This window comes from Amblyraja radiata, chromosome 5 (genome assembly GCF_010909765.2).
Source record: "Amblyraja radiata isolate CabotCenter1 chromosome 5, sAmbRad1.1.pri, whole genome shotgun sequence".
Lineage (NCBI taxonomy): Eukaryota > Metazoa > Chordata > Chondrichthyes > Rajiformes > Rajidae > Amblyraja > Amblyraja radiata.
In genome coordinates this window covers 92,378,772-92,395,105 of record NC_045960.1, presented here as the reverse complement: position 1 = coordinate 92,395,105, position 16,334 = coordinate 92,378,772, and the positions used below count along the sequence as shown (strand labels likewise).

Genomic DNA, 16,334 nt, shown 5'->3' with positions numbered 1-16,334 from the left:
TTAAAGTAACACATTCAAAAGTGATGTCCATTGCTGAAATAAGTTATAATTAATAATACGTAGATGAATATAAACAAATAATTTTGCTGCACATGAAGAAAGAACCATCTAATAAAGTACAATATGCATTCAGTCTGGTAGGACTGCCTCCTCGAATTGCGAGAGTTTCTCAAATACTTCTAACTCCATGACAACTAAAAAACATTATGTACTTCAAAAAAATAAGTATTTCAATTTTATGGAGAAAGCTGTTGCTGCATTTGGTTTCAAATTAGACTTTCAACTCAAAAAGATTCATCTTGGTTGCCTTTTGCTTTTTCAGAGCTGTAAATTTTGGGAAATCCTCAAATAACCCAATGTAACTGCTGGTAGCCAGGGTAATCCCCTTTGGACTGCCTCCAATCCTTGTTTGATAAGAAGACCAAAACAGTACACAGTACTCCAGATATGGCCTTGCCTACATTGCCTTCTATTGAAACAAAGCCTTGCCCTCAAATAGCAATATTGCATAGGATTTTAACCAAAGACAATTTGATTTATGAGTCAAAGATAGGCACAAAAAGCTGGAGTAACTCAGCGGGTCAGGCAGCACCTTTGGAGAAAAGGAAATGGTGATGTTTCGGGTCGAGACAATTCTTCAGACTGAGTCAGGGGCGAGGGAAACTAGAGGCATGAAAAGATACAGAACAAAGCAGGCAGCACCGATGGCCAAAGAGCTCACAATGGTTCCTTATTGGCGGAGGTGAAAACAAAGGGATAAGATTAGTCAAACTAGCAAGACTAGGTTGGGGGAGGGAGGGAAATGACTCATTCAAGCTAAATATACCTAAACTTCAGTTATTCCATTGTTCCTCTTATGCAATTTAATGAATCCCTACAATATAAATAGTTTCTTCCTCTGCCCCTTTCACATCAGTCCTCAAGGTTATGCACTTAATATGCTTCTGAGCCACTTCTCTTGAACTGAATGGGAAAACCTGCAGGAATTAACTTTTAGTATTAGCATGTAAAAATACCCAGCAATCATGACCCAGCCAAGGTAAATGCTGGGACTATATGAAATTAGCATGCAATGAAGTGTTAAATTATACAGCACTAATTAAATAGCTCTCTGATATATAATGAAATATTTCAAATTGTTTTTGCCTGACCAAACCTTTCATACATACCATCAAGGAGATAATTGGCACAAAGGTGTAAATTGATACTAGCATGGAGTCCAGAAATTAACCTGTAAAATACTCTCTTTTCAAGGCAAAGACCTGCAAATAAGAACATTCAAACAGGAAAGTTAATGCGGAGATTTTATAATGCAGAAAACATATATATTTTTTAAATGTACAAGCGAACGTAAAATTAAATATCAAAACTTTAATTGATATTCTTTCATCAACTTGGCCTGGAGCTCTGAAAGAAAAATTCCAGCTGAAGATTTAAAAAAAAATCATTAAAAATATATTAATGTTAACTGATAAACATTATGATAAATCCTAAACTTTGTATTCCCTTTAATAGCCTTCAATTATGAAATATCATCCAGACTATGAAGATTGTTGCTTTCACTGAAGATTAAGGGCATCTAATGCTCCATTCCTTTCAAAAGGAATGGAGCATTAAATGTATGAATGTGATAATTTCTCATCACAATACTGGATGCTCTCTATTATGAGTGGTATTATTAAAACTGGTCTGCTGTTAATCCTAATTATATGTTAGTTACATTTTAATATCTAAACTGTTCTTTACTTTCAGGCAATCTATTTTTTTCCTCAAAACACCCACAAGAGAACCTTCCCCGCATCCTTCAGGTATAGTTCTTCACTTTGGTAACCTGCAATGATGAGATGTCATCTTCATTAATTGCAAGTTTGCAAAGTGAATGCTAAAGCCTACCATTTACCAGAATGTTTATGATTCAACAAATTATTAGCGAATATAAAAATCTACACTATGAATTCCATTTGTATTGTAAGATATACATTACCAAATTTCAAAAAGGATGTTATTGATAATCATGAAAAATGAATTGTATATCATGACATGATTTGAATATTTCAGATATATTATGAGGTTTTACCTCAGGGACTTTGACTTTCCTCAATATGACAATACATTGGGTGTTAGAATTACTAATAAAATTCTACAGCCCAAACTGAAAAGATTCCATGAGAATATTGGTAACATCAAGTAAATTGTAAAGGCTCAGAGACATCTAATTGAACTGAAAAAAACAAGCCTTTGAAGTTATAATGATTAACAGAATGTAATTTTAATTTGAATCACCATCACCTGTTTCATTACATTAAGAAATTACAATCAAAAATAAGCTTGCCACTACATTTTAAAAATAGTTGAACCTTGAAAGTTCAGTGTCACTCTTGAGTGGATTAGGAAAATACTCAAACAAGTTAGTCTCTTCTGGATTTATATTTCCACCTTGTTGGCAAAACAGCTCAACCTAACCTGTTCCAATAAACTTTTAATAAGAGGATTTTTAAAAGAATTTTAAATTTATGTTTCATTACCTTCCAACCAGTTGTAGAAAGATTCGCCTGCTACAACAAAGGTAAATCACAATTTAGGACAAAATATACAATTCATCTTCCCACATTTATTAATGCTAACATACCTCACTATACAATACCAATTCATTTTCCTTCCCTCTCAAAGACGTGAACATATGCCTGAGAGCGCTGGCATCATTAACTCCTCAATCAATTGGATTGTGGTCACGGTCATGTGCAAACACAAACCGAAATTGCTGGAACATTGTTTTGGACCATCCACAGCCGAATTTAAGCAGTTCACAATTAAAATGCATGTACATGCAACATCCAGCAACACCCACTAAGCAACTAGCCTAATATTCCAATCATAGAATTAGACATCAAGACCAGTTGCAGCATCGCTGCCCCAATGGATATCTGAAAAACAGCACAGTTTGGAAGTCAAACTGGTAGATTTTCTGGTCTACCTGGGTATTTCCAACTCCATATGCAGCAGTAATGAAAACAGGGTTTTTCCAAAAAACAAGTTTACGCTATTCTTTTTAAAGCTATTGAGGCACAAAATAACCATTTTACAATAGACTATAGGTGCAGGAGTAGGCCATTCGGCCCTTCAAGCCAGCACCGCCATTCAATGTGATCATGACGGATCATCCACAATCAGTACCCCGTTCCTGCCTTCTCCTCATATCCCCTGACTCCGCTATCTTCAAGAGCCCTATCTAGCTCTCTCTTGAAAGTATTCAGAGAACCGGCCTCTGAGACAGAGAATTCCACAGACTCACAACTGTGTGAAAAAGTGTTTCCTCATCTCCGTTCGAAATGGTTTACCCTTTATTCTTAAACTGTGGCCCCCGGTCTGGACTCCCCCAACATCGGGAACATGTTTCCTGCCTCTAGCTTGTCCAAACCCTTAATAATCTTATACGTTTCAATAAGATTCCCTCTCATCCTTGTAAATTCCAGAGTATACAAGCCCAGCCGATCCACTCTCTCAGCATATGACAGTCCTGCTATCCCGGGAATTAACCTTGTGAACCTACGCCGCACTCCCTCAATAGCAAGAATGTCCTTCCTCAATTTTTGCTTCACTTGTTCACTGGTCAGCACATAAAACTACTAATACTAGTGGTTATAAATTTCTCATTCCTGCAGTTTTTTTGATTTAGTGCAAGGCAACATAACTATCAAAAAACACATTTCTCATTACATTCCAAGTAAATTTGCAAAAATAATAAACTTTATCAATCCATTACGCATGAAATGGATTATGCACAAGTTTGCAAAGAATATCAAAATGAAATTAATTACTTGTCAAAAGCAAAATATGTTATTTACCAATTAATATACAAATATGATTTCTTAACCATTTTGGTAATTAGAATTCCTTTAAGGCAAAAAATGTATTTAAACCATGTTTACGCAAATAGTTTATGTTGCAAACCAAATGCAGAAGTTTGTAACATCAGAAACTTATAGTTCATACACATTTGTAGCCATCTCTTCTGCTCTTACCATCGTCATCTCCTGAAAGAAGAAAAGGTAAAGAATGAAAATCAGGCCAATTACGACAATTTGCATTATCTGCTAAAATCTAGATCAATATATAAAAATAAGAATGATTGTTCTCTTAGCCTCGCAGACATACACAAGTATTCTGCTGAAGTAATGAATCTGCTAGATGTAACTTCCACCCAAAAGACTATGCATTCCAGCCTCATATCGTGACTTTACTGCATATAATCCAAGCTTATTGTTCAATGTGTGCCACTTGAGTACATGCTGCATTGCTACTTAATCACTTGAACCAAGATCAGCTTACTTGTCCAGGTGGAGGCAAAGATACTACAGGTGCACAACCTTTTTTCCGCAGTTCCGGAAACCGAAAAGCTCCGAAAACCGGACATTTTTTCCAGGATGTCGGCTGCACACCAAAGCTCGCGTTTGGTGCCAAACTTGACCCGAAACGACCCACGGTCAACCCAGGTCTGTACTACTGCAGCGGCTGCCTCCTCCCCGGAGACCAGGGAGACACTTAAACATCTGTAAATCATTTCTTAAATGTTAGTCAGTTAGTTTAGAGGGCTTTTATGTGAAGAGGGGGGGGGGGGGGGGGTGAAGGGGGAAACTTTAATTCTTAGTCCCCTACCTGGTCGGAGCGGTGGGGAGCGGGCAATGCCTTACCGGGTCGCCGTGCAGTAAGCTCCGGAGCGCTGTGGCCGCCGACTCCCAACATCGCGGAGCTGGGGCTGCGGGCGTCCGGCCGCGGGCAGCGCCGGTTGTAGCTCCGACCCCGGCAACTCTACCCCTGGCTGCGCGGTGCTCCAAATCCAGTGCGGCCCGCGGCCGGACGCCCGCAGCCCCAGCTCCGCGATGTTGTGTGTCGGCGGCCACAGCGTTCCGGAGCTTACCGCACGGCGACCCGGTAAGGTATTGCCCGCTCCCCGCTGGTATCCCAGCGCTGCGACGCCGCCGACTCCCAACATCGCGGAGCTGGGGCTGCGGGCGTCCGGCCGCGGGTCGTGCTGGATTTGGAGCGCCGCGCAGCCGGGGGTAGAGTTGCCGGGGTCGGAGCTCCAACCGTCGCCGCCCGCGGCCGGACGCCCGCAGCCCCCAGCTCCGCGATGTTGGGAGTCGGCGGCCACAGCGCTACGGAGCTTACTGCACGGCGACCCGGTAAGGCATTGCCTGCTCCCCGCCTGTCCGACCAGGTAGGGGACTAAGAATTAAAGTTTCCCCCTTCACCCCCCCACCACATAAAATCCCTCCAAACTAACTGACTAACATTTAAGCAATGATTTACAATGATTCCCCGGTCTCCGGGGAGGAGGCAGCCGCTTCAGACTTTTCAAGCCACCCGCGCTACCTACCTAATCTACGCTAAAAATCTTCCATTCGGAAATTCGAAAAATTCCGAAATCCGAGAAGTGTCTGGTCCCAAGGCTTTCGGATAAAAGGTTGTGCACCTGTATTGCAATATTTGAAGAACACTGAGCTGTATCTTTCAATGTTTGCCTAGTTTTGTGACCAACATTCTTCACTTGACAATCACTAAGAATAGATTTGCTCAGCACCCATGTTATGGCTATTTGTTGGTTCTTTCTACGTAGGAATGGCTGCAGCTTTCAACTAGTGCACTTCAAAGGAATAAAAAATCAACGCAAATCCATGATGTATTTGAGATGCATAAGGTAAAAGTATTTTTTTCTTTCTATTCTTGCATTCGATTTCTCTGGAGCAGCTAGAGTATTAAAGATGAACAATAAATACAGTCTTCCCAAGAAATAATAAAACTGCTTTTCCTGAAGAAAATAAAAGATGGTAAATATGGTTAATATAATTTTAAAAATATATACACAAACTCACCTCTGCCAGGTGTCAATGGATTTAGAGGGCGATAGACAGATCGAGGCCTGCAAAATATATTAAACACATTTTTCATTTCATTTTTTTCGAGTAATGTTTGGAACAACATAATTCATGATAATGAAAGAAAGTAGTTTGAAGCAAGTATAATTATGACATTTAAAAGATACCTGCATAGCTACATGGATAGGGAAGGTTTGGAGGGATATTTACCAGGTGCAGGCATAGATCTAGCTTGGTTAGGCATGGACGAGTTAAGCTTGGTTGGTTTGTACGGGTTGGCCTAGTTTCGGGGCGGTTTTCCTCTGACTATAAATTTTGCTATGAACTTGGCTCTCCTCCAATCTTAAAAACCTCCAAGGATTACTTTCCCCCAACTCTCGCCTTGATTTCAAAAGCCCATGTGTCGTAAACATAGCTTATTACCACCTTATTGGGTTACTGATAAATGTACTTTCTGTTCACAGATTTATTCAGCTGCGAGTAAATATTCCTGAAATATTTCAGAACACTTCAACCAAGATGAGATTTAGTGGCACCAATTTCAGGGAAATTAAGATTTTTCACAATTGTAATAAAGCACTACTTTGATCTATACCAACAGAAGCATAATCTCAAATTTAGTTGCCATAGGACTACAACACATTCAGAGCAGTATTGTTTTCTCTTTCAGAATCATCCAAGAACATTGCAAAATTTATTTTTTCTGATAAGGACTTTCATCATACATCTTTCCTCTCAGTGCAAATTTGTTCTCTACACATCCTCTTTGCGAGGTTTCTGTCATTCCATGTTATTCATGGAAAAAAAGTTGTTTTAGAAATCAAATCAAATCTAAATTATCACAATAAAATAATGATAACCAAAACAATCTAGACTACAGACATTGTCGAAGTAATCATAGGTAGAATGTTCCAAGAAAACCTGAGGTTAAAAGGAACAGATTACATAATAAAAGTGATTATAGTTTATATAGATTGAGATTCGGGTTAATCACCAACTCATCCCTGATTATCCAAAGTAATGCCCAATATTTGCTCGTCATTTGGTCTTTAGACTGTACATAACATTTGATTACCAAATTACATGCAAATGATTTATTGGTCTTTCAATGCATGCTACAGCAAATATATGATATATGGAAAGTAAGCAAATAAGAGATAAAAATGTAAATTCTGAAACCACTGAAAATAAAACAATGTATAAAATAACTATTTTGATGGCATCTTCGAACTATCTTCTCTACATGCCAACAGCAGCAGATATGGCAATAACCAAAGTGTGCAAAATTACTTCAATTTATCAAGATAATTATTCAGGCCCATTTGGGAGACATTTGGCACAGGCACAAGCATGTACATTGATGATGAGGAACTTAAACTTAAGAACATGAAATGGGTCATTAACATCAACAAAAACTGAGATTTCTGAGTAGGACCAATAGAAAACTGAAGATTTGGACTGATAAACTGATAAACCTTTTTTGTTCACTGATCATAGGGCTTTAAAGATGGACAGAAAATGAATATTGAAGAGGCCACAAACATAACTACAAAGACAAATATCCAGAATAAGTACATGTTTCCTCAGCTAGAATTCAAACCCCACACCTGCTCTGGGAAAATTATAATAGTTTATAAAAGTATTAAAAAAAGGAAGTACTTGAAACAGTTCTCTTCATAGATGCTGTTCCACACCCTCCAAGCTGACCAACCCCTGTATCCAGTGTAACGCTCAGGATTTAGGAGGAGATCCACATATTCCGCATCAGGAGACAACTCATCTATAAAGGACAGAAAATGCCTTTTTTTACATCTAAAAAAGCAACAATCAATTGAAAAATACATATTTTGATATATCTCATGATTTCCTTCATCAGAACTAGACAACAATGGGCATGTCAGGAGGTAAAGAGGAGCATCATGACAAGCAACAACTGGAAACACAAATAGACACAAAGTGCTGGAATAACTCAGCGGGCCAGGCAACATCTTTAGAGAAAAAAGATAGGTGAAGTTTCAGAAGAAAGGTCCCAACCCGAAACGTCACCCGTCCTTTTTCTCCAGAGTTGCTGCCTGATCCACTGAGTTATTTTTTGTCTATCTTTGGTATAAACCAGCATCTGCAGATCTTTATTTCTGCGGTGCTGGTTCGACGGGCCAAATGGCCTACTCCTGCACCTATTTTCTATGCACCATAGGTGATTATTTGCATAGGTGATTATATGCACCACAGGTGATTATTAGATAATGAATTAAAAAGATAAGACAGCTGCAACATAAAGACTAAATGAAAAATATGGAAACCATGGAAAAAAAGTCAAATGATAAAGGGAAGAGAAAGTTGCAAGTTCGTAAAGTGGACAATACTAAGAAAATACAGTCAGTCTGACTTGAATGAAAACAAAAAGACCAACAGGAACATTAGGCTGAGGCAATCTGCTTGTCTTGCCTTCAAACACTTTACAAGAAAACATTCAAACCCTCTGTTAACGTAGCTCTTGCAACAGACCTGTAACATGACTGGCATTCCTGCCTTTAAATGACACAGAGTAGCACAGCCTAGGTATAAAGTTAACACAATTTGTGGTCCAGCCAAAGTATGTTTATGAAAAGAGCTAAATATTCCTGTTGTGTTTAAAGAAGACGAAACGCGGGAGATTGGAGTGGAAATGTGATAGAGAGTTAAAACTGTGAGTCACTGGAAGATTGGCGCTAAGCAAACACAATAGTAACGTCACCAATTCCTTCTCTCCATAGATGCTGCCTCACCCGCTGAGTTTCTCCAGCATTCTGTGTCTATAACAGTAATACATGTGGTCATCCAATCTCTGCTTGCTCTTTCCCAAATTAGAGCAGCAAAAACAGTATAGATCACTTCATATTAGATCATTTCAAACTATTACATAATCAATTGGAGACGCAAGAAATTGTAGATGCTGGGCTCTTGAGCAAAAAAAAAGTGATTTGGAAACTCAGCAAGTCAGGCAGAATATGTGGTCAGAATGGATAGACAACATTTCAGATCAGGACACCTCTTCATACTAATGGAGTAGGAAGTGATAAAGCTAAAAAAAACTCTATTTTCGTGTTATCCCAGTGGCCTACTGCCGTTGTTATTTTCTTATGTATTATCAACACAAATATGAACTCGATCAACATTAATCCAGTACTACTCAAAGCTATAATTATCAAACACACTAATTGTAACTTTATGATGGATAAAGTAATTTATTTGACAACTGCAAATGGCTGGGCTAACCCCGAGTAACAACCTTGAAAGTGGAATGGGGCTGATGGCTAGTTTCTTTGATGGAAGTGACCTCATGAAGCTGCAATTGGCCATCCATTTGGTAATTTTGGGCAGCGAAAATTCTATTCACCTGTAGTTATATTTAAAACAAATAATCTTGAACCACTTGCCGTTTGTAACAGCGATTCCAAAACTTTACCATAATTTCTGTGTAATTATTTTCTGAATTAACTGGCTCTAATTTTGAAACAGTGCATCATAGTACTAGATTCCCCAAGCAGCAGAATTTCTCTCTATCTTACCCAAATGTCCAAAATGTAATTTACAAGCTATGCACAGTACTTAAAAAAATATACACAATTTAAAGTAGCTTCATGCTTTTTAAATAAGTTTACTTTTAAAATGTTAAGTGTTTTAAAAAGCTCTTTCAACTACATCCAAAATGTCTCTGACCCCCTCCCCACTGCCTGACATGTTATGAAAAAATGAAAAAGTTATCTGACAAAATAAGGCTATAAATTGGTATTAGGATGGTCTTTCCCTATCAAGGTCCTGGGATATAGTGCATCAGGGAAGAGCATAGTAGCAAAACTGGAAGCAGTGTGGGACCTGTAAGATTGCAAATTTGGCATGGCGGTATGGCTAGAACAGAAAGTGATCATGTGCTAGTGTCATTGGGAACATTTCCATTTGCATCTCCTTTAATCATGAAACTAGTCTTACCCAGGTTAAAATTTACCATCTTTCCAATTTCTATCTCTGAATCAATAATACAGGCCAAACCATGATACCATCCCAAAAACATATTCTCACCATCAAATATTCCACCATCCCTAACCTTGGGGGTCAAAATCCACTTATTTTGAAAAATACTGAACCATTTAGTAAGCCTACAACAGAGCATCCTTTCTACCATTCCAATAATAGCTTAGTCAGGTCTACACACAAAGATAGGATAACCGATGAACCAAATGCAACACAAGCTTATTTGCTTTTGTATCTCACTTACCTATGCACAAAAATATAAATTAAAAAATAAATAAACACACCTGCCTATATGAATTTCCAATTCTTTGCTTTTTTTTTTGCCTGGTCTTTTTTCTTAATGACATGCAGAATTTTGTGTCATTTACGTATAAATTGTGTTTTTGAGTGAGGGAATGCACAAATAATGCTTCGGGTCAGGACCCATCTTCATCGGTCCAAAGAAGGGTCCCAACTCAAAAAGTCCATTTCCTCCATAGATGATGGATAACCCACTGAATTCCTCCAGCATATTTTTGGCTCAAGATTCCAGCATCTGCATTTTCTTGAGTCTCCATTATGTTTTTGTGTATTGTCTGTCTATATGCCTGTGATGTTGTTGCAGGCATGAGTTTCATTGTACTTGTATCTCACTATACATGTGCATATAACAATAAGGTTGACAATCCTTTGTAAAATTGATAAGATTGGGAAAAAAATCTTTTTTTAAATGGGTAGGAACAGCAATGAAGTAATGAGTTTGAGTGAGAAGTAACATGCAAATTGAATTGGGATAAGTATCAGAATTGACTCATGCTAATTCAACTACCTCCATCTGCAGATGCTAACTAATTATTTCCCATCTGTTCCTTCAAATACAAGCAACAAAATAAAAACCAAATTAAAAACAAAAAATATGGTCAAAGAAAGAGAAATAGTTTTAAATTAAGAGTCAAAATCACATTTAAAATAATAATTGTCAATCTCGTCGTACTACTGCTGCGAATTCCAGAAAATTCTTCAAGCAAAGTGGATTTTGGTGAGGGTGTTCATTGGAAGACAAAGTGCAGCTCCCAGGAAAAATTTGTATATTATTTAATTTATATATTTCTATGTTATTTACATTTGTAATAAAATGTGTATAAGCTCTAACTGCCATGGTTCCAGACAATGTTTTGACTAAGTGTTAGTATATATTTTAATGTTTATGGTTAAAGTTCATTTCTGCTTTGAATATTTCCAAGTATCGTGGAATCCTGAGGCATAAACAACACAGAAAAACTTACCATCAAGTTCACAGAAATGGTCTTGTGCATCATCATATCTTGCCCAATCAATGAAAGCCTCTTTTGTTTGGTTACTACATACAAAGAGAACAATCTGAGACAGAGCTATAAGCACACACACCAAGTACATTGCGTAAAACAAATGTTCAAATTGTATTGCCCGGCAAGTTGATGAATACAAATTTACTTTATAAAATACACACAGAACAATCGGAAAAGTAAACTTTAGAGCCTTGTTGCACAGAACTATCAACTGCCAAAATAGGCAACTATTCCTGTGATAACCGATAGAAAACTTAATTTGCAGTTACTGCTGCCATGTGTGCTGAAGTAACAAAAAATACTGGAACATTGTTTATTTTTAATTTGCAATACTAACAGGAAACTTTCACTGCTCGTTCAAATCCATGTACAAATATTAATAAAAAGTATCAAAAAGTTGAAAGAAAACTTTTGATAAAGTGTGGTTTGTGGACAGGAAGTACATAGCTCAAGCAAGATTTTTTTTGCCTCGATGTAAAACAAAGTGATCGACTTCAGGAAGTGAAGCGGTACACATATATTGACGGCACCAGAGTAGAGATGGTTGAATGCTTACTAGGAGTAAATATCACCAGCAACTTGTCCTGGATTGCATTGAAGCAATGGCCAAGAAAGCACACCATCGCCTCTACTTCCTTAGAAGGCTTGGGAAGTTCGGCATGTCCCCAACAAATCTCACCAACACTATTGATGCGCCACAGAAAACATTTTATCGGTTTGGGAACAGCTCCATCCAAGACCGCAAAAAAATGAAAAGAATTGTGGACGCAGCCCAGACCATCAAGCAAACCAACCTCCCTTCCATGGACTCCATCTGCACTTCATGCTGTTTCGGCAAGACCACCAGCATAATCAAGGACGAGTCTCACCCAGGACACTCCCTCTTCCGTCTCCCATCAGGCAGGAGGTGCAGAAGTGCAAAAACACATACCTCCGGATTAGAGACAGTTTCTTCCCAGCTGTTATCACCAACTAGGGAGTGGTTCTGACCTACCATCTACCTCATTGGAGACCCTTGGCTTTCTTTAATTGGACTTTATTTTTTTACTTTAGTTTCGAGATACAGCACGAAAACAGGCCCTGTACACTAACACTATCCTACACACGCTAGGGACAATTTACAATTTTACCAAGCCAATTAGCCTACAAACCTGCACGTCTTTGTAGTGTGGGAGGAAACCGAAGCATCTGGAGAAAACCCACGCAGGTCAAGGGGAGAACACACAAAATCCATACAAACAGCACCCGTAGTCAGGATTGAACCCCGGTCTCTGGCGCTGCAAGTCAGCAACTCTACCACTGCTCCACCGTGCTGCCTTGCACTAAATGTTATTCCCTTTATCCTATATCTGTAACTGTAGACAGTTTGATTGTGCAGTCATGTATAGTCTTTCCCCAGACCGGACAGCAAACAACAAAAAAAGGCTTTTCACTGTTCCTCTGTACACTTGATAATAAACTAAACATAAAATGCACAAATATGAGCAATTAAATACAACACACATTCATAAAAGTATGCAGGGATAGACAGAACGAGGGGAGACCGCATTCTCATAAACCTGGTTAAGAAATTGTGAAGATTTGGATCTCTTTCAAAAAGATAAATCAGCAATAGTGCATTCTGCTGATTTAGTTCCTGAAAAACATTTCCCTATGTTCAATATTTAACATGCTTTGTCACCACTACATGTCACAGAGGCAGTGTCGTGTTTCTCCTGCTAGTGGGTGTTACTGATATTGCCTTAAGAAATGATCTTTTCACAATTTTACATTCCACGTCTAAAATTTAAGTTATATTTAAGTTTTATCAACTCATGAATATCACGAAAAATTAGTAAATGAGTAAACTGAAATAGAGATGAGGTCAATAGCTGAGTGTGGAAGAGCAACACATGCAAAGTTCTGAATGACTACATTGTGTTTATACAAAATAACCAAATAATATTAAAAACAACTGCAATGAATAAATCACCTCAACGAGCTGTTGACAGCGCCCAGTTTATTTGCCTCCTCACAGTCTTGCAACTCTTCTGCATTCACTTCCTTATAATATTAACAAAAAAATAGTAAATCAACAATGCCTGAGGTATTTACAAACCAATTATTTTTACTGGTTATAACTAGCAAATACAATTATGAACAATTTTATGTATTAGCTTCAGAGAATGCACATATTCTGGATTTCCAAATTAGGAAATAAATATTGATAGATTAAGATTAAATAGATTTTCTGTGGTATTCTCCCATTTTAGCTGAAATTTATCAGATAGTATTACATTCCCAGCTTTCTGTCAGAATGATAAAAGTGTATTCAGATATTCACTTACTTTATTGTAATTAGCTGCTTTCATCCCAATTGGTATCTCACTCTAAAAATGAAACAGTGATAAAATTGAACACACATTGAATGAAGTAAGAATTCACAACACATTAAGAGCACAATATATTCATCCAACCATTATAAATTATTTCAACTGAGCTTTGGAGTAATTATATAACAAAATAGATTCGCTGAAAATAATACAAAAAATACTGAAATGTTAATTTTGCCCTAAAGGTTATGGTGAGCAGGCAGGAGAATCAGGTTAAGAGGGAAAGATATATCAGCCACGATTAAAATGGCAGAGTAGTATCGATGGGCTGAATGGCCTGATTTTGCTCCTACGACTTAAACAAAATAATGATTTTAAAAAAAAACTCAATACGATAGTCTTCAAACCTGCTGGATAACAGCTGTTATCTTGTTTGAATGAAACCTTTTTTGGATATTTTATTGATTATCATATTCATCTATTTTCCAGTTTAACTGCTCACAAGGGGCTGCTTCAGATCCCTGTACTATTGACCATTAAATCCTGTCACAATTTATGTTTCAGTATTTCATTTCATCAGTGCACTCTCTTACCAAAATTGCTTTCTTTGCTTCCAGATTACGATGGGATTTGAGGGTTGAATAAAACACTATTAAGCAACATTTCATGAATGTTTTGAGCAACATTGACATGCAAGTATATGCCCCAAAAGATATGTGGGGCAAACCTTTATGCAAGTCATGTATAAAGTATAGACCTTCCTTACCATTGAAAGCAAAGAAAAACCCTGCAAGCGTACATGTGGAAAAGAAAATCAACTAATTAATTTTTCAACAAACATCAACATTGTATAATTTACACCAATGACTGTTTCAATAATGCTGCATGTGACTTTTCAAAATTTGCAGACATCCCAGACCAATCCCACTTATTTGTGGCATTGTTTATATTTATTTGTTGTATTGTTTTATTTAATATGCCTGTAAAGCTGCAGAAAGAAATAATTTCATTATTCTCGTCCTGGTGTACATATGACAACTAAACATTCTTGAATCTCATGAGAATGACGTGATGACCAACTTCTAGGTCACATATTGTAATAAGTTAATATGATATGAAATGCCCACGTTATTACTTTCAAATGTAATTGTGCTTTAAAGAGACTAAAGGTTGATCTCTTGTCTGAATTTTTGTAATAAGGACATTTCTTGATTTGTTAAACATCAAAACTGGGAATTGGGAACAAACAGCCCACCCATCAAACTGAACCAGAAATAAACACCAAAATCTTCATATCATAGCATTAAAAAAACATCTTTACCTCAGAACAAGGCTCCACATGACAGTCGCTAATTGAACAGTGTCCGTCATTTAACCAGAAGGGGCAGGGCCGCTTCATGTTTACCTATTAAAAGAAAGTGAACATTGTAATTTGAGCATCGATATGATTGGTCTGATGAGCAAATCCTTCTTCACCTCCAAAAACCATCTTGGAAATAATATCTAGATTTAAATGAAACACATTGTTTAATGCTCATTAATATGGTTAAATTCAAATACTCTTACCATATAACATTACACAAATCCATGACAGGGATTGCATTAAGCTTATCAGTGACAAATTAATTTCAATACAGAAAGATGAAAAGGAAAGGGAAAATGTACACAAATTTAAGACAAAAAAGTGTTCAGGATTTGGTCAAATTAAATTTTTTTAACCATTCTTAACACTAACCAGCCAGTTCAAGCTTATTCATCAGACAAGACAGTAGCCAATCATCGTCTGAAGGGTCCTGATCCAAAACGTCACTTGTCCATTCCTTCCACGGATGCTGCCTGACCCTCTGAGCTATTATAAATCATTAATAATCCGAAAGCATGGTAATCTCAGAAAACTATTCCCTGTATGAGTTATTCATGAAAATAATTATTGGAATATATGCAGTTATACATTGTATAGCCACAAATTGAATGTTGTACACATGCCAATGAAATCTTTGTTTTATTTATACATGAACACGATAAATCAGCAGTCAGCTTTACCTAATATCACAAGTAAATATACTTCTGCCACAATATCCAAAACAGTTCATCAGCAACCATGGAATTACTACAGAACAGCATCCATTTGTGTGCACTTTATAAAAAATATGGTTTTAAGCAAGTATCTTACTTTGTAATATCTGAAGTAGTCTCTTTCTTGCAATTTTTTCAATTTAGGAAAGATCTTGTAACTGTTGAAGTCATCAATACTTTCTATGTCGCAGAAGCAATCATCCAAGACACCTGTCAGCTGTAAGAGATAACATTTCATACAAGATGCATTTATCAATTAAAAAAAAAAATAGTTGCACAACAAGCCCATCAGCATTCAAAAAGCAATCCTTTCAGATGTAAACAATATAACAGACTAGAAAATGGCTTACCAAAACAAAATAGAGAATAAGAAATGGAAAGTCAGATAAATTGTAAAGCTACTTTTAAACCAGAATTTTTACAATATGAATATGTGAAATATTTTGTATGTGGTGTGCCAACTTGATAATATCAATATTAAATCAGGTTTCTTCCACTCATATTATGCTACAATCCAAAGGTGACTACTAATGGGTTAAGCAGTAGCTTTACCGACTCTAATACAGATATTTTAAACAACAGATCACACACTTTGTATTATTTTGGGCAAATGAAAAGCAATTGAAAGTTTGGAAATTAATTCAAAATTTGTTAAATTCATTCCAAGACAAAAGAGCGACATTTTTAAATGATTATGAAAACTGCAGCTACTGAATTAGTACAAAATTAGTATTCCACATAACTAGGTT

General features: G+C 37.1%; 1 protein-coding gene across 3 annotated transcripts in view; it reads right to left on the bottom strand.

The window, feature by feature from the left end:
- Nucleotides 1–16,334, bottom strand: part of ero1b (endoplasmic reticulum oxidoreductase 1 beta) — a 56,705-nt gene that overhangs the window by 14,927 nt on the left and 25,444 nt on the right. For all 3 annotated transcript variants that reach the window (XM_033021753.1, XM_033021754.1, XM_033021755.1), the window contains 10 exons: nt 15,683–15,802; nt 14,831–14,914; nt 13,525–13,566; nt 13,170–13,240; nt 11,156–11,229; nt 7,536–7,656; nt 5,874–5,920; nt 4,023–4,034; nt 2,526–2,552; nt 1,170–1,262 (listed from right to left, as the gene is read on the bottom strand). In XM_033021753.1, coding sequence (XP_032877644.1) covers nt 1,170–1,262; nt 2,526–2,552; nt 4,023–4,034; nt 5,874–5,920; nt 7,536–7,656; nt 11,156–11,229; nt 13,170–13,240; nt 13,525–13,566; nt 14,831–14,914; nt 15,683–15,802 — 691 coding nt within the window. The remainder of the gene's footprint in view (nt 1–1,169; nt 1,263–2,525; nt 2,553–4,022; nt 4,035–5,873; nt 5,921–7,535; nt 7,657–11,155; nt 11,230–13,169; nt 13,241–13,524; nt 13,567–14,830; nt 14,915–15,682; nt 15,803–16,334) is intronic.